The 27,295-nt window shown below is 41.5% G+C and overlaps 1 protein-coding gene across 1 annotated transcript in view; it reads right to left on the bottom strand.

Moving 5' to 3' along the window:
* Positions 1-20,906: 20,906 nt before the first annotated feature.
* Positions 20,907-27,295, bottom strand: part of tmem115 (transmembrane protein 115) — a 28,026-nt gene continuing 21,637 nt past the window's right edge. The window contains exon 2 of the mRNA XM_063067754.1: positions 20,907-25,614. Coding sequence (XP_062923824.1) covers positions 25,422-25,614 — 193 coding nt within the window. The 3' untranslated portion in view covers positions 20,907-25,421. The remainder of the gene's footprint in view (positions 25,615-27,295) is intronic.

Consider the following 27,295-nt stretch of genomic DNA (forward strand, 5'->3'; position numbering starts at 1 on the left):
AGAGTTTTGATAAATGATTACCAACGCGTCTACTATAACCTCTGCCAATTCCTTCAACACCCTGGGATGCATCTTACCCTTTGATAAGGCTTATTGAGAAAGTAAGGAGGCATAGGACCTAAGGAGACATTGCTTTGTGGATTCAGAACTGGCTTGCCCACAGAAGGCAAAGAGTGGTTGCGGTTGGGTCATATTCTGCATGGAGGTCGGTCGCCAATGGAGTGCCTCAGGGATCTGTTCTGGGACCCTTGCTCTTCATGATTTTCATAAATGACCTGGATGAGGAAGTGGAGGGATGGGTTAGTAAGTTTACTGATGACACAAAGGTTGGAGGTGTTGTGGATAGTGGGAGGGCTGTCAGAGGTTACAGTGGGACATTGATAGGATACAAAACTGGGCTGAGAAGTGGCAGATGGAGTTCAACCCAGATAAGTGTGAGGTGGTTCATTTTGGTAGGTCAAATATGATGGCAGAATATAGTATTAATGGTAAGACTCTTGGCAGTGTGGAAGATCAGAGGGATCTTGGGGTCCGAGTCCATAGGACACTCAAAGCAGCTGCGTAGGTTGACTCAGTGGTTAAGAAGGTATACGGTGTATTGGCTTTCATCAATTGTGAAATTGAATTTAGGAGCCGAGAAATAATGTTGCAGCTAAATAGGACCCTGGTCAGACCCCACTTGGAGCACTGTGCTCAGTTCTGGTCACCTCACTAAAGGAAGGATGTGGAAACCATAGAAAGGGTGCAGAGGAGATTTACAAGGATGTTGCCTGGATTGGGGAGCATGCCTTATGAGAATAGGTTGAGTGAACTCAGCCTTTTCTCCTTGGAGCGATAGAGTATGAGAGGTGACCTGATAGAGGTGTACAAGATGATGAGAGGCATTGATCGTGTGGATAGTCAAGAGGCTTTTTCCTAGGGCTGAAATGGTTGCCACAAGAGGACACAGGTTTAAAGTGCTGGGGGCAGAGGGTGGTGAGTGCGTGGAATGGGCCGCCGGCAATGGTGGTGGAGGCAGATAGGATAGGGTCTCTTAAGAGACTTTTGGATAGGTACATGGAGCTTAGAAAAATAGGGGGCCGTGGGTAAGCCTAGTAATTTCTAAGGTAGGGACATGTTCGGCACAACTTTGTGGGCTGAAGGGCCTGTTGTGCTGTAGGTTTTCTGTGTTTCTATGCATCCCATCAGGACCAGGGGACTTGTCTACCTTCAGGCCCTCTAGTTTGCTCATCACTATCTCTTTAGTGACAGTGATTTTATTGAAGTCCTCACCTCCCATTTCGTCCATAACATCCTTCTTTGGCAGATTAGATGTGTCCTCCACCGTGAAGACCGACACAAAATAGCCGTTCAATGCCTCAGCTACTTCCTTATCACCCAATATCAATTTCCTCTTCTCATCTTCCAAGGGATCTATGTTGACTTTAGCCACACTCTTCTGCTTTACATATTTATAAAAACTTTTGCTATGTTTTTATATTTTGTGCTAATTTACTTTCATACTCTATCTTCCCTTTCCTTATTTGTTTAGTTGTTCTGTTGCTTTTTAAAGTTTTCCCAATCCTCCAGTCTCCCACTACTCTTTGCGACTTTGTACACGAGCTTTTAATTTGATACTATCTTTTATTTCCTTAGATATCCAAGGCTGGCTCTCCCCAGACTTACTGTCCTTACTTTTGACTGGAATATACTTTTGTTGAGCACTGTGAAAAACCTCTTTGAAAGTTCCTCAACTGTCCTACCAAATAGCCTGTGCTCACAATCCGCATTAGCCAACTCCTCCCTCATCCCATTGTAGTCTCCCTTGTTCCAGCGTAATACACTAGTTTTAGATCTAACTATTTCATCTTCCATCTGAATGTGAAATTCAATCATACTATGATCACTCTTTCCAAAAGGATCCCCGACTACAAGATCGTTTAACTTACATGTTTCATTGCACAGGACTAGATCTAAGATAGTATTTTCCCTTGTAGGTTCACTAACATGCTGCTCAAGAAAGCCATCATGGATGCATTCTATGAAGTCCTCCTTGACCAACCTGATTCACCCAATCTATGTGGAAGTTAAAATCCCCCATGACAACTGCCGTTCCATTCTTACAAGCCTCAGTTATTTCTTGGTTAATCACCTCTGCCACTACAATATTTTTATTAGATGGCCTATAGACAACACCCACCAGTGTTTTTTTTTCCTCTTTATTATTCTTAATCTCTACCCAGATGGACTCGACATTCTGCTCTGTAGATCTTATATCATCTCTCAAAATCAGATCTAACCTGATCCCAAAATGTCAATGCAGCTATTAAGGCAAGACAGCGGCTATATTTCATAAGGAGTTTGAAGAGATTTGGTTTTCAACTAAAACACTCAAAAACTTCTGTAGATGTACCATGGACAGCATTCTGACAGGCTGCATCACTGTCTATTCTGGTGGTGGTAGTTGGGGGGGGCGGGGGGCGCAGGTGAACTACTAGAGAGGACCAAAAGTTGTAAAATTAGTCAGCTCCATCTTGGGCAGCATCCAAGACATCTTCAAGGAGCAGTGCCTCAGAAAGAAGGCTTCCATTATTAAGGATCCCCATCACCCAGGACACGTCCTCTTCTCATTGTCACCATCAGGAAGGAGGTACAGATGCCTGAAAGTACACAGTCAGTGATTCAGGAACAGCTTCTTCCCCTCTGCCATACGATTTCCGAATGGACATTGAACCAATGAACACTACCTCACTTTTTTTTAAATATACAGTGCCTATAAAAAGTATTTACCCCCCCCCCCCCACTGGAAGTTTTCATGTTTTATTGTTTTACAACATTGAATCTGGCTTTTTTGACACTGATCAACAGTATAAAATCCAAAATAATTGATTGCATAAGTATTCACCCCCTTTAATATGACACACCACATCATCACTGGTGCAGCCAATTGGCCCTTGAAGTCACATAATTAGTTAAATAGAGATCACCTGTGTGCAGTCAAGGTGTTTCGATTGATTGTAGTACCTGTATCTGTAACTGCTGGTGAGTCAGTTTCCTGGCAAAACTACACCATGAAGACAAAAGAACACTCCAAGCCACTCCGTGTAAAGGTTATTGAACAGCACAAGTCAGGAGATGGATACAAGAAAATTTTCAAGTGACTGAATATCTCTTGGAGTTATTTTGGAGACAGTTAAGTCAAACATCAAGAAATGGAAAGAATATGGCACAGCTGTAAATCTGCCTAGAGCAGGCCGTCCTCAAAAACTGAGAGACCATGCAAGAAGTGAGGGAGGCCACCACTATGCCAATTCTGGAGGAGTTACAAGCTTCAGTGGCTGAGATAGGACAGACTGCACATACAACTGTTGCCCGGGTGCTTCACCAGTCGCAGCTTTATGGAAGAGTGGCAAGGAGAAAGCCACTGTTGAAAACAACTCACATGATATCTCAGTTAGAGTTTGCCAGAAGGCATGTGGGAGACTCTAAAATCAAGTGGAAGAAACTTCTATGGTTTGAAACCAAAGCTGAGCTTTTTGGCCATCAGACTAAACGCTATGTTTGGCATAAGCCGAACACTGCACATCATCTAAAACACACCATCCCTACCGTGAAGCATGGTGGTCCATGCATCATGCTGTGGGGATGCTTCACTGCAGCTGGCCCTGGAAGGCTTGTAAAGGTAGGGGGTAAAATGAATGCAGCAAAATACAGGGAAATCCTGGAGGAAAACCTAATGCAGTCTGTAAGAGAACTGCAACTTGGGAGAAGATTTGTTTTCCAGCAAAGCAATGACCCCAAGCATAAAGCAAAAGATACACAGGAATGACTTAAAAACAATGAAGTTAATGTCCTGGAGTGGTCAAGTCAGAGTTCAGACCTCAGTCAAATTGAGAATTTGTGGCTGGATTTGAGAAGGGCAGTTCACTCGTGATACCCATGCAATCTGACAGATCTTGAACGGTTTTGTAAAGAATGAGGAGAAATTGCAGTGTCCAGATGCGCAAAGCTGATAGAGACCTATCCACAAAAAATCAAGGATGCAATTGCAGCCAAGGGTGCATCTACAAACACTGACTTGAAGGTGGTGAATACTTATGCAATTATTTTGTGTTCTATATTTGTAAATAATTTTGATCACTTTGTAGAAATCTGTCTTCATTTTGACATGAGAGTCTTTTTCTGTTGAAAAAAAGACAAATTAAATCCACTGTGATTCAATGTTGTACAATAAAACATAAAAACTTCTGGGGGGGGGGTGAATACTTTTTATAGGCGAGGTATATTGTTTGTTTTTGCACTATTTTTAATCTATTCAATATATACTTACTGTAATCAATTTACCTATTATTTATTTCTATATTACCATGTATTGCATTGAACTACTGCTGCTGTTAACAAATTTCACAACACATGCCAGAGATAATAAACTTGATTCTGTTTCATCGAAACTCTTTGACTCTGCCCAATCCAATGATGACTCTGCTTTCCCTGTTTCTATCTACTAGGAAATCAGGATTTTCCCCATTAGAAGGCATCTGAAACACAGCCCATCCATCATTACCACCCCTTCTGCAGCACTTGTCCTGCAGTGCAGTGCTCCTTCATCACTGCCCCACCTCAGTGCTGTGCTCCCTCAGAACACATTGACCTGGTCCACATCTCTTAGCCCCAGCCCCAACCTTTTGACTCTTTTGTAACATCAGAAGGGATTGAACCAATTAACTGAAGCCTGTGTTTTATTTCCCGTTTCCATCAAGAGCTACTACTTATCCCAACCCCTGTGGCAATATACTGAATCACAAATCTAAGTCATTAAGATTCTTTCTCCATCACCATTGCTGAATGGTCCCATATTTTGAAACATGGCAGTCACATTTCATCCAAAAAGCTGAGTGAAGTTATCCTCTGGATCAAGAGTCTGAAGGTTGAGGGGTAATAACTGTCCCTAAACTGGTGGTGCAGATGCTGAGACCCTTGTACCTTCTTCCAGATGGCAGCAGTGAGAAGAGAGCTTGGCCTGGATGGTGGGGTCCTTGATGATGGATACTGCTTTCCTGTGACAGCACTCCTTGTAGATGTGCTCACTAGTGGGAAGAGCTTTACCCAAGATAGACTGGGCTGTATTCACTACTTTTTATATGCTTTTCTGTTCAAGGGCATTGGTGTTTCCATACCAGGTCACCAGTCAATATACTCTCCACCACACATCTGTAGAAATTTATCAAAGTTATAGATGACATACCAAATCTTTGTAAACTTGGAGGAAAGTAGAGGTGCTTTCTTCATAATGGCACTTAGTGCTTAGTGCTGGTCACAGGACAGATTCTCTGAAATGATAGCACTGAAGAATTTAAAATTGCTGACCCTCTCCACCTCTGATCTCCCAACGAGAACTAATCCTGAAGATGAAAAAATATTTAATGAAACTTTAAGACTACAAGATAGTTCTAGATGAACTTTTCATTGAAATTTCCTTTGTTTTGGAAGCCAATGAAAACGTTATCCAAAAATATTAAAGCAAATGGACTGCAACTGGTGAGAATCAAAAGCAAAATGTGAAAGAGGTTCTGGAAATATATAGGAGGAAGGACAGATAGAAAATAGATTTGCCATTTCATGGTGGTGACCTCTTCAAAAGGCCACAAGACACAGGAGTTGAATTAGGCCATTTGGCCCACTGTGTCTGTTCCACCATTCTATTATTCCTGGTTTATCATCCCTCTCAACCCCATTCTCCTGCCTTCTCCCTGAACCTTTGGCACCCTCACTAATCAAGAACCTATCAACCTACTTGTGTATTGATTGATTGACATACAGTATGGAGTAAGCCCTTCTGGCCCATCGAGCTGTGCCACCCAGAAGCACCTGATTTAACATAGTCTAATCACAGGACAATTTACGATGACCAATTAACCTATCAACTGGTGGATCTTTAGACTGTGGAAGGAAACTGGAGCACCAGAGGAAACCTATGCAGTCACAGGGAGAGCATACAAACTCCTTACAGGCCTCTGTGTTAAAAATACCCAATGACCTAGCAATGAATTCCACAGATATACCACCCTTTGGCTAAAGAAATTCCTTCTCAGCTCTGTTCTAAAGGGATATCCTTCTAGTCTGAGGCTATGCCCTCTGGTCCTAGCCTCCCCTACTATAGGAAATGTCCTCTCCATGGCTATTCAAGGCCTTTCAATAGATTTCAATGCAATTCCTCCTCCCCCCCCAATTCTTTGATATTCATTATAACATGCAGTAAAAGAACAACATTCTGAAATATTAACTCATTTTCCACCTCCATAAATGCTGTCTGAACTATTTATATATCAAAAACATACTTTATCACTTGTGAGTATTGGAATTAGGCTTGTGAATATTGGAAAATAATGTCTTTTACTGCACATTTTTTGCACCTTTCAATTGGCAGTAATTAAGACCGAACAGATGTTGGATTTGTTGCCTCAACAACAATAATTGATTAGGCACAAAGAGAATCTGTATTAATTGACAATTATCTTTATTGGTTTAATTAAAAAGTCATACAAAACTAAATATCTATGCCAGATTCCCTGACCCTCCCAGAAGTCAAAAAATAGAAAAGGTAACAGGAGTTTATGCTCGCCAGGTGTTCCTCTTGGTCCCAGCATAAGCTCCACATTTCATATGTGGGGTTATCCACTATTGCAATGGGTGATTTCTAGAGTGGTTGCTGCTTCTTCCTCCTGAAATCCCTCATTCTTATCAGATTGAACAGCTGTCCTTCCATTCCATTGGACAGATCTATCTGGCCAGCCTGTGTCAGTTTCCAATTGGATCTGGTCCAAGGCTATAAGTGGTATTAGTTTATTGATCTTCCATCAGATTTGTGCCTCCTGTCACTTAATTTGTCTCTCAGAATCAGACCAGTTTAGCTAGGCCAGCCAAACACTGCACTCAAGTTACTTCAGGTAACAGGCACTATTCCTTCTAAGCTGCATGGACACGCAGTAGCTGAAATGCTCTTGTGCACATAGCCTTTGTTGTAGTGCAGCTGGATTGCCTTTTATATACTGTTAATATAATTTTGAAATCTATGCTAATATAATTGTGAAAGACTCTGTAGTTAATGTGTTAATGAATATAATCCATAAATTTTCTAAATAATTAACATACCACAACCTTTACTTTGAAATATTTAAGAGCTTCATTGTATTTACATTGTCAGTGTTTCAAGTTGCAACACAAATTGAAACAATATACACAGAATGTAAGTCAGTAGCTCATTGTTAATAACCACGGGCCCACCGAACACCAATGTCAACAAGTTATGGTCACAGCATCTTCACAATCTGTTTATTGGAGTGACAAAGTGAAAGACCTGCTTGCATCTACAAGTTCTGACGGCGATACTGCGCCTGTTATTTGATTTATTCAACATGTGTGTTATCACTTAGGTAATAGAATTCCTGACAATGAGTTAAGAGAATGGTAAGCTTTTGACCCTGTTGCTATTACAATTGCAACCAATTTTGAATAATGAAAAAAGAATGTTGTATAACTGACAAAAAAATACTCAGCTATGATGATACTACTATGGCCTACGATGAGTGTTGCCTCAAAAATGTCACAGCAATACTTTGATTTCAAATTTATCATTTCTGAGAAAGTTAAGACCAGCAATTCAGACGTTCACTGATATGTTAAACGACCTGCTTAGAAACGAAGTCTTTGAAGAACTGTCAATTCTTGTTGACATCGTTAGAACATATCAAATTTCTCATGCTGACTGCGAATGTGGATTCAGTTCTTATGAATTCAATTAAATTCAAATCCAGGAATAGATAGAAGTGGAACATTTGGATGACCAAATAAGGATTAAAACACATCTTTCATCTGAATGTGACATTAATCTGGACAGTATTTATAAACAAAAGATTTGAAATAAAGACAAATGAGAAAATTTTTACAAAACATGCAAGGTTTTCTTTGTTGTACCAAATGGTGAAAGTCACGTGGCATGATTGCTTTAAGCCTCCAAATGTCTCATAGAATGTGTCCCCCCCTCCCTTGTTTGTTGAGTTGATCAGGGAAGTAAAGGAGGAGGAAAATGCAGTGGAGGAGGGGGAAGCCTCTGTCAGCAGGACACAGTCCTCGGCAGTAGCCTCTGCTGCTGATGTCACCCTCACTAGCACATGGCACAGTCAGCAATCCAGAGATTACTACCATGACAGTCCTGTTTCTCAGGTTTCTACCTAGCTCCCTAAAATCTCTCTTCAGGACCTCCTCATCATGTCTACCTGTGTCAATGGTGCGAGTGTGGAACAAGCTGCCAGCAGAAATGGTGTTTGTGGGTTTGATTTCAATATTTAAGAGAAATTTGGATAGGCACATGGATGGGAGGGGTATAGAAGGTGATGGTCAAGGTGCAGGTCTGGGATTCAACTGATTAACAGTTTCTGTGCTGTAGTGCTCTATGAACATCACTGACATATGGTATGAAGTTTGCTTATTTGTGACAGCAGTGCAGTGGAAGACATTAACTTCCTTAAGTTAGAAAAATAAATACTGCAAAAGACAAATAATGAGGTATTGTTTTCAGTTGGAGTATTGGCAATAGTAATGCTTTTGAGTGCTGTATATTAAAGTTTCTTGTCTTTTGACAATTGAGGCTTGGTAAGGCGCTGGTCTGACACGGAGTATTGTGTGCAGTTTTGAGTCCCTTATTTAAGATGTGCTGGCATTAGAAAGGGTCTAGAGGTAATTCACGAGAATAATTCTGGGATTGAAAGGGTTAACATAATATTATGCACAGGAACAGGCCCTTCAGTCCACAATTGTGCCATAAGACATAGGAGCAGAATTAGGCCATTCAGCTCATCGAGTCTTCTCTGCCATTCTATCATGGCCGATCCTGGATACCACTCAACCCATATACCTGCCTTCTTCCCATAACCTTAGGTGTCCTGACTAATCAGGAAACTATCAATTTTCACTTGGTCTTCACAGGTGTCTGTGGCAGCACATTCCACAGATTCACCACTCACTAGCTAAAAAATTCCTCTTTACCTCATTTTTAAAGGGTCACCCCTCAATTTTGTCGCTGTGCCCTCTAGTTCTAGACACCCCCAGCATAGGATAGATCCCCTCCACATCCACTTTATCTAATCCTTTCAATATTCAGTAGGTTTCAATAAGATCCCCATGTATTCTTCTAAATTCCAGTGAGCACAGGCCCAAAGCTGCCAAACACTCATGTGTTAACCCCTTCATTGCTGAAATCATCTTTGTGAACTTCCTCTGGACCCTCTCCAATGACTACACATCCTTTCTGAGATACGGGGCCCAAAACTGTTGGGAATAGTCCAAGTGTGGCCTCTCCAGTGTCTTATAAAGCCTCAACACTATCACTTGTTTTTATATTCAATTCCCCTTGAAATGAATGCCAACATTACATTTGCCCACCACGGACTCAACCTGTAAATTAACCTTCTGGGAGTCTTGCACGAGAACTCCCAAGTTCCTTTGTGCCTCTGATGTTCGAATTTTCTCCTCACTGAGATAATAGTCTGGACTTTTGTTCCTTTTATCAAAATGCATTATCATCCATTTCCGAATACTGCATTCCATTTGCCAGTTTTTGCAAGTCCTTCTGCAATCACAATGCTTCCTCAACACTACCTACCCCTCCACCCACAAAGCCATCAATTGCATTACCTAAATTATTGACAAATAATGTGAAAGTAGCGGTCCCAGTACTGGCCTCTGAGGAGCACCACAGCCAACCAGAAAAGGCCCCTTTTATTCCCACTCACTGCCTCCTGCCTGTCAGACATTCCTCTATCCATGCCAGCATCTTTCCTGTAATGCTATGGGATTTTATCTTATTAAGCAGCCTCATGTGTGGCCTTATCAAATGCCTTCTGAAAATCCAAGTAAATGACATCCACTGCCTCTCCTTTGACCACCCAGCTGGTTACTTCCTTGAAGAATTCCAACAGATTTGTCAGGCAAGATTTTCCTCTACAGAAACCATGCTAACTTAGATTTATTTTATTATCAAGTCTCCAAGCACCTCAAAACCTCATCCTTAATGATAGACTCCAACACTTCACCAACCACTGAGGTTAGGCTAACTGGCCTAAAGTTTCCTTTCTTTTGCCTTCTTCCCTTCTTAAAGTGTAGAGTGACACTTGCAGTTTTCCAGTCCTCTGAAACCATGCCAGAATCAAGTATTTCTTAAAAGATCATAACCAATGCATCTGCTATCTCTTCAGCAACCTCTTTCAGAACACTGGGATTAGTCCATCTGGTCTAGCTGATTTATCCACCTAAGACCTTTCAGTTTGCCTAACACATTTTCCCTTTGTAATAGCAATGGTACTCACTCCTGCTCCCTGACACTCATGAACCTCTAGCACACTACTAGTGTCTTCCACAGTAAAGACAGATGCAAAGTACTTATTAAGTTCATCTGCCATTTCTCCATCCCCCATTACAACCTCACCAGCATCACTTTTCAGTGGTCTAATATCAACTCTCACTTCCCTTTCATTCTTTATAGAACTGAAAAATCTTTTAGCAACCTGCTTTATATTATTGGCTAGTTTGCCCTATATTTCATCTTTTCCATTCTTATGGCTTTTTTAGTTGTCTTTTGTTGGATTTTAGAAACTTCCCAATCATTCAACTTCCACTCATTGTTGCTACATTAGATGCCCTTTCCATGGCTTTTATGCAGTCCTTAACTTTCCATGTCAGCCAATGTTGCCTACCCCTGCCATTTGAGAACTACTACTCTCGTGGGACATATCTATCCTGCGCCTTGTGAACTATCTACAGAAACTTCAGCCACCTCTGCTCCGCAGTCATCCCCACCAGTATTCTCTCTCCCCCACCCACCAATCCACATGGGCAATCTCCTCGCTCATGCTTCTTTAATTCCCTTTGTTCCATTGTAATACTGATACATCTGACTTGTACTGGTACCAAACCAGCAAAAATGTAACTTTTTAAAGAAACCACCAACTAATCCCATCTATCTACACAATATCCATATCCCTCCATCTTCCTCATCTTCATATGCCTATCTAAATGTCTCTTAAAAGCCTCTAAAGTATTTGCCTCCCACCATATTAGGCAGTGTATTCCAGGTATCCACACCTCCGAGTAAAAAACATACTCCTCATATCCTCTGAACCTATCCCCTCTCACCTTCAATGCATGCTCTCTGGTATTAAACATTTCTACCTCAGAATCAGGTTTATTATCACCGGCTTGTGACATGGAATTTGTTAACTTAGCAGCAGCAGTTCAATGCAATACATAATCTAGCAAAGAGAGAAAAAAAAACATAAAATATAATAAACAAGCAAATCAATGATATATATTGAATAGATTATTAAAAATGCGCAAAAACAGAAATACTGTATATTAAAAAAGTGAGGTAGTGTCCAAAGGTTCAAAGTCCATTTAGGAATCGGATGGCAGAGGGGAAGAAGCTGTTCCTGAATCGCTGAGTGTGTGCCTTCAGGCTTCTGTATCTCCTACCTGATAGTAACAGTGAGAAAAGTGCATGCCCTGGGTGCAGGAGGTCTTTAATAATGGATGCTGCCTTTCTGAGACACCGCTTCCTAAGATGTCCTGAGTACCTTGTAGGCTAGTGCCCAAGATGGAGCAGACTAGATTTACAACCTTCTGCAGCTTCTTTTGGTCCTGAACGCTCTCCACAGTACAACTATAGAAGTTTTGGAGCGTATTTGTTGATATGCCAAAACGCTTCAAACTCCTAATAAAGTATAGCCACTGTCTTGCCTTCTTTATGACTACATCAATATGTTGGGACCAGGTTAGATCCTCAGAGATCTTGACATCCAGGAACTTGAAGCTGCTCACTCTCTCCAATTCTGATCCCTCTATGAGGATTGGTATGTGTTCCTTCATCTCATCCTTCCCGAAGACCACAATCAGCTCTTTCATCTTACTGCTGTTGAGTGTCAGGTTGTTGCTGCAGCACCATTCCACTGGTTGGCATATCTCACTCCTGTGTGTCCTCTCGTCACCACCTGATATTCTACCAACAATGGTTGTATCATCAGCAAATTTGTAGATGGTGTCTGAGCTATGCCTAGCCACACAGTCATGTGTATACAGAGAGCAGAGCAGTGGGCTAAGCACACACCCCTGAGGTGTTGATCGTCAGCGAAGTGGATATGTTATCACCAATCTGCACAGGCTGTGGTCTTCCGGTTAGGAAGTCGAGGATCCAATTACAGAGGGAGGTACAGATGCCCAGGTTCTACAACTTCTCAAGTAGGATTGTGGGAATGATGGTATTAAATGCTGAGCTATAGTCAATGAACAGCATCCTGACGTAGGTGTTTGTGTTTTCTGGGTGGTCTAAAGCAGTGTGAAGAGCCTGCTGGAGATTACGTCTGCTGTTGACCTATTGTGACAATAGGCAAATTGCAATGGGTCCAGGTTCTTGATGAGGCAGAAGTTCAGTCTAGTCATAACCAACCTCTCAAAGCATTTCATCACTGTCAATGTGAGTGCTACCGGGTGAAAGTCATTAAGGCAGCCCACATTATTCTTCTTTGGCACTGGTATAATTGTTGCCCTTTTAAAGCAAATGGGAACTTCTGCCCGTAGCAGCGTGAGGTTGAAAATGTCCTGGGGAAAGAGGCACTCCTTTTCTATTTTATCCATGCCTCTCATAATTTTGTAAATCTCTATCAGATCTTCCCTCAGCCTCCACCCCTCCATGGAAAACAACCCAAGTTTGTTTAGCCTCTTGTGACAGCACATGCCCTCTAAACCAGGCAGAATCCTAGGAAAACTCTTCTGCACCCTCTCCAAAGCTTCAACATCTTTACTATAGTGGGGTGACCAGAACTGTACGCGGTACTCTAGATGGGGCTTAACCAGAATTCCATAAAGTTGCAACATAACCTCTTGATTTTTGAACAATGCCTCGAAGCAAGCATTCTATAAGCCTTCTTAACCATCCTATCAACACATGTAACCACTTACAAGGAGCTATGAACTTGGACCCCAAGATCTCTCTGCTCAGCAACACTGTCTCCTTGCATTTGTTCTACTGAAGTGCAACATCTCACATTTATGTGGGTTAAACTCTACCTGCCATTTTTTGCCTATATCTACAACTTACCTTGCGCTGTGTTTTTTAGCCATCTTCTACACCATCCACAATTCCATTAATCTTGGTATCAAACGCAAACTTTCTACATTACATTTTCATTTAACATATGAGTAGCATATGATGGCTCTGGGCCCATACTCACTATAGAATAATGGTGGGGAGCGGGGGTAGAATCTCATTGAAACCTATCGAATATTGAAAGACCATGATAGAAATATTTCCAACACTGGCGGAGTGTAGCATCAGAAAGCACAGCCTCAGAATAGAAGGACATCCTTTATATCAGAGATAAAATGGAGTTTCTTTAGCCAGGAGGTGGTGAATTGTCACGACAGCTGTGGAAGGCAAGTCATTTAAAGTGGAGGTTGATTGGTTCTTGATTAGTTAGGGTTTTAAAGTTACAGGGAAAAGGCTAGAAAATGGATTGAGAGGGATAATAAATAAATCAGCCATGAAGGAATGGTGGAACAGACTCAATGGGCCGAATGGCATAACTCTGCTTATATTTCTTATGAAGACGAGAATCCTCAACCACTTACCTTGACTGTGTGGGTTACCTCCCTCATTCCAAAGACATACGGTTAGGGTATTGAGCTGCGGGCATGCTGTTGGCACCAGAAATATGGTGATACTTGCACACAACACAGCACAACCATCACTGATTCAATTTGAGGCATACAGCGCATTTCACGGCATTTTTCAATGTATATGTGACAAATAAAGCTACTCTTTATCTTTTTAATCATCAGCAGCACATGACCACATGTGGCCTAGATCCTATTTCACTTAACTGAAAGTGGAACTGAACTTTGAAGAAACAGACATCCTTTCTTCTCTCCTTATAAGGTAAGCATAAACAGGAAGCAGCTGAAGGTGGTTGGGTACCCTGTAAGTGTCTTGCAAAGATAGAAAGCAAGTTCTGAGGGGTTGCACAATGAAGCACTTTGTTTTTCCTTCCACAGATGCTGACTGTTCTGTTGAATGTTTCCAGTATTTTTTTCCTTTCATTTCAGAATTCCAGCATCTGCAGTTTTTATCATCCTGGAATCTGTATATCTGACAACCACCATCATCTTCTTTAGTTGACGAATAGCTCCAACTACTTAAATGTTTTCTTCTTTATGTTGGTCTTTGGGCTGACCCTTCATGGTTTTGTTAGTGTTGGAGATGTGTCTCCAATCAAATGTGGGCAGCATGATAGGGTACAGGTAAGCATAGTGCTATTACAGCATCAGCGCAGTCGATTCAGGAGTCCATTAGTTGCAGGCCACAGCCTCATTTCAGTGCAGAGGTGAGTAATTCTCACGAAGGAGCTCTGCACTGGCACCGATCCTTTCAATCTGGCCCGGTAGTTAAAACGTCCAAACCTCAGATCATTCCTCACTCTCAGAGCTGAGCTCTGACACCTCGATTCAGCCCAGTGCTTAAAATGATTGAACCTCAGGTCTGGGCCCGTGCCTCACCGCCTTGATTTGGCCTGTACACGCCACACCACAACTGTTCTGCACCTTAGAGACTTCAGTTCACACAGTAAACATGCCAGTCTTTCAGGCAGTTCAAAAACTCAGTTCTGAAAGGGTGGTTATAGGCTATTGATTGCAGTGTTTGTTTATTAGAAAAAGTGCAATTCAGAATCAGGTTTACTTGCATATGTCATGAAATTTGAACTTAGCGGGAACAGTGCAATGCATTACATAATAAAGAAAAAATAAGTCAATTACAATTAAGTATATATGTATATTAAAGTTAAATTAAAAATAATGCAAAAACAAAAATAGTACATTAAAAAAGTGTGGTAGTATCCATGGGTTCTATGTCTATTTGGGAATTGGATGGTAGACGGGTAGAAGTTGTTCTGTCCCTCCTTCCTGATGGTAACAATAAGAGGGCATATCCTGGGTCTTTAATAATGGATGTTGCCTTTCTGAGACACTACTCCTTGAAGATCTTGGATTCTACCGGCTAGAACCCAAGATGGAGCTAATTAATTTTGCAACTTTCTGTAGCTTCTTTCAATCTTGTGCAGTACCCCACCCCATGCCAGACAGTGATGAAACCCGTCAGAATGCTCTCCACAGTACCTCTGTAGAAGTTTGAGGTGACAAACCAATCCACCTCAAACTCTGAATGAAATATAGCACCTGTTATGCCTTCTTTATAGCTGCATTGATACATTGGGACTAGGTTAGATTCTCAGAGATCTTGACACACAGGAACTTGAAATTGCTCACTCTCTCCACTTCTAATCTCTCTATGAGGATTGCTTTGTGTTCCCTCGTATTAACATTCTTGAAGTCCATAATCAGTTCTTTATCTTACTGACATTAAGTGCGAGATTGTTGCTGCAACACCACTCTACTAGTTGGTATATCTCGCTCCTGTACACCCTCGTCTCCATCTGAGATTCTATCAATGATTATATCATCGGCAAATTTAAAGATGGCATTTGAGTCACACAGTCATGGGTATAGACAAAGTAGAGCAGAGGGCTAAGCACACACCCCTGAGGGTGCACCAGTGTGGATTATCAGTGAGGAGATATTACCAATCCTACCAGATTGTGGTCTTCTGGTTAGGATGTCAAGGGGTCCAATTGCGGAGGGCCAGGTTCTGTAGCTTATCGATCAGGACTGTGGGAATTATGGTGTTAAATGCTGAGCTATAGTCAACGACCAGCATTCTGACATAGCTGTTTGTGTTGTCCAGGTGATCTTAGGCCATGTGAAGAGCTAATTAGATTGTGTCCTATTGATAGACCTATTGTGGCTATTCGTAAACTACAGTGGGTCCAGGTCCCTGCTGATGTAGGAGTTGATCCTAGCCATGACCAACCTCTCAAAGCATTTCATCACTGTGGATGTGAGTGCTACTGGATGATAATCATTAAGGCAGTTCACACTACTCTTCTTGGGCACTGGTATAATTGTTGCCCTTTTGAAGCACGTAAGAACTTCAGACCGTAGCAGTGAGAGGTTGAAAGTGTCCAATTGGTTGTCACAAGTTTACAGAGCCTTACCAGATACTCCATCCACCTTGCAAGGGTTCACCCTCCTGAAAGACAGCTTGACATTAGCCTCCAAGATAGAACTGAGTGCAGCAGAAATCTTCACAGCTGTAGTTATATTTTCTCTTTCAAAGCATGCATAAAAGTATTATTAGTAGTTTAATAAAGTAGTTACAGTAGATTTGTTTGCTACCAATAAGTAGTCACTGTGTTTCACCTGCACCATCTTTAACTGGGTTGCTCCAGTTTCCTCCCACATTACCAAGACGCATGGGTAAGTTAATTGGTCACATAGGTGTAATTGGGTGGCATGGGCTCATTGGGCCAAAGGGCCTGTTACCATGTTGTATCTCTAAATAAAATAAACTAAAATTAAAAAAGTCAGAATATTTTTACCACATACTGAGTTTTGAAGCCATACCTTGTGGCTGTATTAGTGTTGGAGATGTGTCCAAGCAGAATGGATATTGGTGAGCAGATGCTATTTGATAGCAATGCCGATATCTTCCAATTAAATTTCTCCTGCTTTTTGTGAATAGGACATACCAGGGGAAATTACCATGTTGATGAGTAGATGCCAATATCGTAACTAATACTGTTACCTCAGCTGGGATACTAGTTTGTTCTATCTGTACTGTCAGTATTCTTTTGATTTCAGGTGCAGTGAATCAAATTGGCTGTAGGCTGACTTAGAAACATAAAAAACCTACAGCACAATACAGGCCCTTCAGCCCACAAAATTGTGCTGAACATGTCCCTACCTTAGAAATTACTAGGGTTACCCATAGCCCTCAATTTTTCTAAGCTCCATGTACCTATCCAAAAGTCTCTTAAAAGACCCTATCATATCTGCCTCCACCACCGTTGCCGGCAGCCCATTCCACACACTCACCACTCTCTGAGTAAAAAACTTACCCCTGACATCTCCTCTGTACCTACTCCCCAGCACCTTAAACCTGTGTCCTCTTGTGGCAACCACTTCAGCCTTGGGAAAAAGCCTCTGACTATCCACACGATCAATGCCTCTCATCATCTTACACACCTCTATCAGGTCACCTCTCATCCTCCGTCGCTCCAAGGAGAAAAGGCTGAGTTCTCTGAACCTATTCTCATACGGCATGCTCCCCAATCCAGGCAACATCCTTGTAAATTTCCTCTACACCCTTTCTATGGTTTCCACATCCTTCCTGTAATAAGGCGACCAGAACTGAGCACAGTACTCCAAGTGGGGTCTGACCAGTGTCCAATATAGCTGCAACATTATCTCTCGGCTCCAAAATTCAATTCCACCATTGAAGGCTAATACACCGTATACCTTCTTAACCACAGCATCAACGTGCGCAGCTGCTTTGAGCGTCCTATGGATTCGGACCCCAAGATCACTCTGTTCCTCTTTTGTTATGGTGAACTTGACATTTCTGACTGAACATATTGTGAATTCTTAATCTTATCTTTAACTTTTACCTGTTGATCCCCATCAATGCCTATTGTGAGATCATTTAGTTCTCAAGTGCATTCAAGTTAGGATACATCAACACTAAGTGGCCACTATTAGGTACAAGAGTGGAACCCACTGTGGTCTTCCTGTCAGCTTGAACCAGTCTGGCTATTCTCTTCTGACCTCTCTCCATTAATGAGGTATTTTTGCCCACAGAATTGCTGCTCACTGGATCTCGTGCCATTCTCTGTAAACTCCAGACTGTTGTGTGTGAAAACCCAAGGAGATCAGGCATTTGCGATATACTCAAAAATCATACTGTCTGGCACCAACAATTATTTCAGTCAAAGTCACTTACATCTTATTTCTTCCCCATTCTGATGTTTGGTCTGAACAACTGAATTTCTTGACCATGTCTAAATGCTTTTATGCATTGAACTGCTGCCACACAATTGGCTGTTAAGATATTTTGTTAATGAGGTGTACAAATGGCCACTGAACGCAGTGCTGCATTGCAGCATCACCTGGCTGCCACTTTAACATTGATGTCCTTCTGCCTCCCTCACTGGAACAGTGTTGACCCCGACCTTGTGAGTAAGGAGATTGAAGAATATGGTGTGACATAAGGGTATAGAGGCCTCGTGGATGTTCAGCTTTGAGCTGTCAGATCTGTTGTGCATTTAGCCTGTTGTGAGCCAGGTCTTTGACTCCACAGAGTCTCGCATTAATACCATCATGAAACCAATGCATCACCCACAGGAAAACTGATCAAGGTTTATTGCTCATGTTGGTTTCCAAGCCTAGCTATTCTGGAGGATGTGTCCTTCAGAAGTCAACAACCTCAATCAAGGATGTAAGGATCAAGGATGTAAGGATCAAGGCACTTGTGAGGCCTCACTTGTGAGCAGCTTTGGACCCCTTATCCAAGAAAAGATGTGCTGACATTGCAGAGGGTTCAAAGGAGGTTCACAAAAATGATTCTGTGATTGAAGGGCTTATCATATGAAGAGTATTTGATGGTTCCAGGCCTGTACTCACTGGAATTAAGAATTTGGGGGGGGGGGGTACATTCTCATTGAAAGCTATTGAATGTTGGATAGAATGGATGTTTCATTTAGAAACATAGAAAACCTACAGCACAATATAGGCCCTTCAGCCCACAAAGCTGTGCCGAACATGTCCTTACCTGAGAAATTACCTAGGGTTACCCATAGCCCTCGATTTTTCTGAGGTCCACATACCTATCCAGGAGTCTCTTACAAGTCCCTATCGTATTCGCCTCCACCACCGTTGCCAGCAGCCTATTCCATAAACTCACCACTCTCTGCGTAAAAAACTTAACCCTGACATCTCCTCTGTATCTTCTCCAAGCTCCTTAAAACTGTGCCCTCTCATCCCTGAGAAAAAGCCTCTGACTATCCACACGATTAATGCCTCTCATCATCTTGTACACCTCTATCAAGTCACCTCTCATCCTCTGTTGCTCCAAGGAGAAAAAGCTGAGTTCATTTAACCTATTCTCATAAGGCATGCTCCCCAATCCAGGCAACATCCTTGTAGATCTCCTCTGCACCCTTTCTATGGTTTCCACATCCTTCCTTTAGGTGAGGGAGTCTAAGATCAGAAAACACAGCCTCAGAGTAGAGGGATAACCATCCATTTAGAACAGAGATAGAGGAATTTCTTTAGCCAGAGAGTTGTGAATCTGTGGAATTTGTTGCCATCTGTGGCTGTGGAAGCCAAGTCACAGGGTATATTTAAGGCAGAGTTGATAGATTCTTGAAGGGATAAGGGGAGAAGGCAGAAAAGAGAAATGGATCAACCATGATGAAATGGTGGAGCAGAGTCGATCTGGTCCTTTATCTTATGGTCTTAAAGAGTATTGCTTTTGATCAAACTAGTTGACTTAGTGATAGATATTGTGCTCCCCGCATCCAGAGTACATTCTGTGCTTTTGCTAATTTTAGTGTTCCTTTCTCAGCATTAAAGAGTGGAGAAGGATGGCATAAAGTAAATGCAGTGTTAAACACCAGCAAACCTTTTAACAGGCAATTGAAAAATCAGACTACAATTTCATTAGCAAAGGAAGCAATCTGGTATAATAATACCGCAAACACGAGGAATTCTGCAGATGCTGGAAATTCAAGCAACGCACATCAAAGTTGCTGGTGAACGCAGCAGGCCGGGCAGCATCTCTAGGAAGAGGTACAGTCGACATTTTGGGCTGAGACCCTTTGTCAGGACTAACTGTAAGAAGAGCTAGTAAGAGATTAAAAGTGGGGGGGAGGACACTCTGCTCTCACTCCATCCTCCCGCCACCCCACTAGGAATAGAGTTCCCCTTGTGCTCACCTAGCACTCCACCAGCCTCCGGGTCCAACATAGTATTCTCCGTAACTTCCGCCACCTCCAACGGGATCCCACCACTAAGCACATCTTTCCCTCCCCCTCCTCTCTGCATTTCACAGGGATCGCTCCCTATGCGACTCCCTTGTCCACTCGTCCCCCCCATCCCCCCCCCACCGATCTCCCTCATGGAACTTATTCTTGTAAGCTGAACAAGTGCTACACATGCCCTTACACTTCCTCCCTTACCACCATTCAGGGCCCCAGACAGTCCTTCCAGGTGAGGTGACACTTCACCTGAGAGTCGGCTGGGGTGATATACTGCGTCCGGTGCTCCCGATGTGGCCTTCTATATATTGGTGAGACCCGACGCAGACTGGGAGATCGTTTCGCTGAATACCTACACTCTGTCCGCTAGAGAAAGCGGGATCTCCCAGTGGCCACACATTTTAATTCCACGTCCCATTCCCATTCTGATATGTCTATCCACGGCCTCCTCTACTGTAAAGATGAAGCCACATTCAGGTTGGAGGAACAACACCTTATATTCCATCTGGGTAGCCTCCAACCTGATGGCATGAACACTGACTTCTCAAACTGCCGCTAATGCCCCATCTCCCCCTCGTACTCCACCTGTTATTTATTTATATACACTCATTCTTTCTATCTCTCTCTCCTTTTTCTCCCTCTGTCCCTCTCACTATATCCCTTGCCCATCCTCTGGGTTTCCCCCCCTCCCCCTTTTCTTTCTCCCTGGGCCTCCTGTCCCATGATCCTCTCATATCCTTTTTGCCAATCAACTGTCCAGCTCTTGGCTCCATCCCTCCCCCTCCTGTCTTCTCCTATCATTTTGGATCTCCCCCTCACCCTTTCAATCTCTTACTAGCTCTTCTTTCAGTTAGTCCTGACAAAGGTTCTTGGCCCGAAACGTCGACTGTACCTCTTCCTAGAGATGCTGCCTGGCCTGCTGCGTTCACCAGCAACTTTGATGTGCGTTGCTGGTATAATAATACTGTAGCTTTTGCTCTACCAGGCTTGACTGTTGGTATATTTGTTTCTGTTCTCTCAATTTTTGAAGAAAAAGCCTGAAACACATGAAATCAAAAAGAATGGGATATACATTGAACCTATGACCCCCTACAAAATTTCTCAAATGTTCTATTTCTGTGACAATGACTTCATTAGCATGTTAGAAATTATAAAGCAAATTTGATGTTCCCTTATTCTATCTACTCTTCTCCTGACAAACTTCCACCTCCATTGCTGGATGCTGTACTGGACATCACCAATAGGAATAAATCTGAATCAAATCACCGGACCTGATTTATATAAAAAGTTGATTGAAGGTAATTTTCTACATGAAGTTAATGTGGCCCTATTATTTCTAGGCAGTTACTGTGGAGCTTAAGGTAACTGAGGTCAATGTGGAAAGTACATTGCAAAGACAAGGTTAATGGATCCTAATAGGATGATTAAGTGGGTAATTTGAGAGGCAGTTTTTCTCCTAAGGAAGTTTGAGCATATCCTTGAATCGCTTCTCATGACAGAGGTCAGAGTAAAGCATCTGTTTTAGCATTCTTACATCAGAAATGCTAACAGTGTGGGCTGTCAAACTGAAAATGATAAGTTGTAACTGGGGCCTCAGTACTGCAGTATTGATTTACCTATCCTTCCACTGCATTTGGAGCAGATACAGTGGTGATAACTTTTCAGTACTACAAGGCACCTACGAGAAATCCATGTCTGTAGGTGAAAGATTTTGTGCCGAGTTTGATCTTCAACATCCTTCTCAGTGGAGAAAAAGGCAGTGCTAGCACACTGAAGACACTGATGAATTTGGCCATACACATTAGTCTTTGCTGAGAAGTGGTCCATATATCATGGTGAATCTTTACCATGCAGTGTTATGCAATGGGGGATGGGGGTAGAAAAGAAGGAGAAGATTTGTAGAAGGTATGGCGTTCTTGAGATGCCCAAACATCAAGATACTCCTCTCGGCCTTACCAGTGTAGTCTAAAGGAAAGCTTATGAAGCAATACGCTTGGCATCAGCTTGGCTGCTGGAGCTGCCAGAAGGATGTTCAATGACGTGCAGTCTCCTTAGGGTCTCCACTCTGGATTTACTATCTGGGTTTACTCCCGTAGCCTTTGTCTCTTCTGCAGCTGCCCACAAGGCAGTGGAGCTATTTACCCATAGTTGGGGATCTGGTTCACAAGCATCAGGACGTGTCCACACACCAGTGGACCTGTGTATGATGTGAGCAGGAGCCAGGTCTCCTCCCCGTCCTCTGTAGTTCAGCCTGAGTCTGAAAAGAGTTCAGTTTCCGTGTGTTGCCAGCGAGGAGGCACTATGTGAAGCTTGCTGTTGCGGAGGCTATGTACTGGCAGGGAGAGACTTACATTCAGCTTTCTTTTTCACAAGACTGCTAGCCAGTGGTAGAAGCTGAAAGTGAGGGTGACAGCACTAGCCTACCGTACTAGATGCATCACAACCAATTTTAACTTTTTATATAACCACCTATATATATGTAATTGTTCAGTGAATTTTAGAGTAATTAACACTGGCACAGTTTCTTCTATATTTTTCTGAAAGCTTTAGTCTTCCAGTAGCATGTATCATGCTATTTAAATCTGGCTATTTTATAGGTTAATTGTTACTTATCAATGGAATTCTGTGATCTCTAGTTAGAGTACAAGACAACTTTTTAAGTAGTCTTGATGCTGCTTCTTCACTCTCATAACACTTAATAAAATGGTTGTAAGCAACAAGTTTTATACCTTATTCTCGACTTCCAAAGAACCTTTGGATCACAAATGCATCAGGATCTAACAACACTGTACATTGAGCATTTTCCAATTAGTCCTATAGATTTGCTCCACTTGATAGGAAACTTAGAGGCATTGCAGCAAGCAAGATCAATAAACAAATTAAAGAAAAAAAGAAAACTGCTACAAATATTTAGCACAGCAGGCAGTAGGAGTTGCTGTAATTTCCACAGATGCTGCCTGCCTTGAGTGTTTCCTGCATAAGCAATTTGTGTGATTTTCATTTAGCCTTTTATTTTATTCATTTAGCAATAGCCTGACACTGGTCACAACTGAGACTGGCTATACAGTGGAGCCCAAGTTTAGGATCATAGCTTGTATTCCGTAAGAAGCTATTGTAAAACAGACTAATTTGGCTGACAAACTAGAATATAGAATTGTGCACTAATTAATTTCACACAAATTTGTGACACTGTGGAATGTTTATTATTTTGTGATTTTTTTTGGTGTTACAACCGAGGCTGATCTACAAATAATGTGCTTGTATTTATCTTATTTTTGTCTCTGTTATCAGACATAGTCACTCAACTATGTAACTCTTCGTAATTTTTTTCTGGTTAACTTCGTAATTAAAATAAGATGTTTGATAATTTTAGTTGTATTTTTGTAAAGCTCAATTTTCTAACATCAGACACCCAAGAAAAGCAAATTATGGCTTGTTACACTAGTTAGGGAATTTAAAGCATCAGTTAAGGGTGTGAAACTGGAGTCACATCTAGGTTATAAAAGACAGGGACACCATCCCACCTTCATTAAAGGGCATTAATGAACTAGCTGATATTTAACAACATCAACAATATCCAAGATTTTAGTGTCAAAAGTATTTACTGACATTTTACCAATAAGAACTTTTCCCTCCAGATAAAGCAATAACTAAATTGAAACAAACTGGAATTGAACTTGTATCCTCTGGATTATTAGTCCAAAAGAACTCTCCACTGTACCATACCCCATGACTTTAGAACAAAAAGAAACTAAATACTTGAGCACTTTGGGGGGTATGAAAAGTGAACACAAGACTGCAAAGTTTATTGGACTGACCTGCATGATGATACACTTGAATAAAAAGAAACCTTCAATTTAAGTGAAATCCAGTAGGCAAGAGCAGTTTTTTTCATAAATGCTACTCTGATTAAAAAGCACAACATTAAGGTAATGTCAATTCGCCTGCAGAAAATGGAAATAAAACATTAAATCACTTAGATGAAACTAATACTGGTTCTTTAAGAATCTTACATTAAAGTATCTTGCACATTTAAATGTATTAAAAATGATAGCTACTTCCAACTGATTTGCCACAATGATTATCAAATGTAGATAAAATTAGGATGCTGCTGGTACAGCAGCGGGATGCAGAAATGTAAGTGTACATTTATGCTATAGAAAGGACTGGTCTGGACAAGGTGGCTTTGTCAACACTCAAATGGGGTTCTGCAAAACCACTATGTTTTTTTGCATTGACCATAACCCACTTCATAGAGATCTCAGCATCTTTGTCATCACAGGAACTTTATGGAAATTTGTGCAGTTGTTTGCTACTCAAACCTCCCTTGGATGAACCTGTGGATTGGCCATAATATGCTGACCCATTTCAATACGAGATGCAAGTTTTTTTTATATACAAGTGACAAAAATAAGGAACTTTATCTTGTTAAAAAACCTTTGTCAAGAAGTTTGTATGAGTTTCCAGAAATGTCATTACCCCTTTCACAATTAGAGGATTCAGAATACTATACACCAAATCAATCTAGCTCCAGGTATACATAACAATTGCTTTTAGAATTTAATGCAGAAATTTCGGAACCAACACCAACAATTAGCTAGCCCTTTTATTAGGCGATCTTCAAACATATCAAATGGTGAGGTGCTAAGGGGGATGCACAATTTTGCTCCCCAGGGAAAATCCATTTAAAGCAATTTTTACTGAGGAACATATTGTTAAAGTTAACAGAAGAGAAAATGATGGCAGAAAAGGAAACTCAATAAGCAAATAAGGGGTTCTAAGGGGAAACGAACTACCTTACATGACCAAACTACATGTTTGCTATTACAGCTAAATGTATGCTGGAATGTTACTAGTCGTGCAGAACAATAAAGCAGGAAAAGTGTGAAAATAAAACTGCAAAAGGTGAATCTAATCCAATAACAGAACTCCAGAGTTGGAAAACTAGTGCCACAAGATACCTGTATTTTTCCCCACAGGTAGCAAGCTGTTCCAAACTAGGGGAATACACTTTTTTTTGGCACGAAGACAATCTGGGACCAAAGCTGTGGATTTGCTCCATTCCTTTTGATCTGAATGATAACATAGCTCCTTTTACCCCTGCCCTTCTCTCCTATCCACCATTGCAATTATGCCATTAGTATCTGTTCCTTCTAATTAGAAAAGGACACTTCAAAATAAAACTGTAAATTAATATATTTTAAGAACTAACAGCAAAGATTGTATCTAATTCAACACCAGTTCAAATGCCACCTCTAGTTGTTCCAGCCACCAGTTAGAAAACATCAAATCCTGAAGTGCGGCTATGAACATCACAGCTGCATGGGCATTTATCGTCTTTTACTGACAAATCTATTTTCCATACAGATTGTAAGTGCTGGAGTTCAATAGTTTAAAATATTGATGCTTATCTGTGCAGCATTAAACCCTCTTTCACTTCCACCCAACTGGACAAGTCATTAACGGTCTTTAAGATCCTGATGAAAGACCTAGGAACACACTTTGTTCTGCTGCTCCAGAATCATCTCCATCACTCCTGCTGGTTTCTGGAAATAAAGGCATTTCAGATAAATCATCTTTGTCATCTTCATCCATACTAGGCCATGCTGCTTGGTCTTCAACACGTTTCAGCCTCTCATTAAGAGCTTTCAATGCCAACTGTCTGAAATTAAACCAAAAATATCAGGTTATACAAACTATATGAAGTAATTTGACAGTTTTCAGATCCAATGAACTGAAGCAAGGAAGACCAGATTCAGATGCTAGCACCAATCAATTCTAATTCTTGAACAAACTAATATTTTCTATTAAATGTTTCCCAATAAATACAAAGCTTAATCCTAATGCAATCCAAGGAAGATCAATGCAAAAAAATAGGAAACAAGGAAAAGAACCAGGAGCTGGGTAGTTGACACTTATACTTGCTCCACTGATCAGTGACATCATGGCTGTCTGCTTCCCACTTGTCCCTTTCGGCACTGACTTACCCTTAATGTCTGAAAGTATATTGATCTTACTTTGGCCAATCTTATTCTTGAGACTAATCCAGCCAGGGTTGAATATCATCCATATTCTCATCTTCTCAAACCCCATAAAATTAGCATTTTAACTCAGAACATACCTCATTCTTCTACTACTATAAGCATGGTCAGCTAATATCTTTACTGTCAACCTCCTTATCCAAGAATCAATCTGGTGAACCACTGCCATCTTCTCTATTGCTTTTTCCAAGCTGAGTTTAGAACCAGGGATCGTGGTCTCGAAGGGGTAAACCACATAGGATTGACATGGAGACACAAGGGGTAGTAAATCTTTGCAAACTTTGCTCTCTTCCCTGGAGGGCTGTTACAGCTCAGTTGCTGATTACAATTGGAACAAAGATTTCTAATAGAAGAATCAAAGGATATGATACAGAGACGAAAAATGGTATTCAGTCAGAAGATCAGCCATGAACTTGTTGATTGCAGGGCAGGCTCAAGATCCAAACAACCTATTCCTGCTATACATCTGATGTCATGTCAAGTATTAATTTCAATCAATTCAGACCATAAGATATAGGAGAAGTAGGCCATTTGGCCCATCAAGACTGCTCTGCCATTCAATTCTTCCAGTCATCCCCACTCCACTGCTTTCCTCCCATAACCTCTGATGGCCTGGCTAATCAAGAGCCTATCTGTGCCTTAAATACACCCAATGACTTGGCCTCCACAGCCACTCGGACAACAAATTCCACAGATTTACCACCCTCTGACTAAAGTAATTTCTCCGCACCTCAGTTCTAAAAGGACGTCCTTCAATCCTGAAATCGTGCCCGCTTGTCCTAGAATCCCCTACCACGCCATAACTTTGCCATATTCAATCTGTTCAGGCCTTTTAACATTTGGAATGTTTCTATGAGATCCCCCCTCACTCTCCTGAACTCCAGGAAATACAGCCCAAGAGCTGCCAGACGTTTCTCATATGGTAACCCTTTCATTCCTGGAATCATTCTTGTGAATTTTCTCTGACCCCTCTCCAATGTCAGTATATCCTTTCTAAAATAAGGAGCCCAAAACTGCACACAATACTCCAAGTGTGGTCTCACGAGTGCCTTATAGAGCCTCAACATCACATCCCTGCTCTTATATTCTATATCTCTAGAAATGAATGCTAACATTGCGTTTGCCTTCTTCACAACCGACTCAACCTGGAGGCTAACTTTCAGGGTATCTTGCACAAGGACTCTCAAGTCCCTTTGCATCTTTGCATTTTGAATTCTCTCCCCTTCTAAATAATAGCCTGCCTGTTTATTTCTTCCACCAAAGTGCATGACCATGCACTTTCCAACATTGTATTTCATTTGC

This window comes from Mobula hypostoma, chromosome 15, assembly GCF_963921235.1.
Source record: "Mobula hypostoma chromosome 15, sMobHyp1.1, whole genome shotgun sequence".
NCBI lineage: Eukaryota > Metazoa > Chordata > Chondrichthyes > Myliobatiformes > Myliobatidae > Mobula > Mobula hypostoma.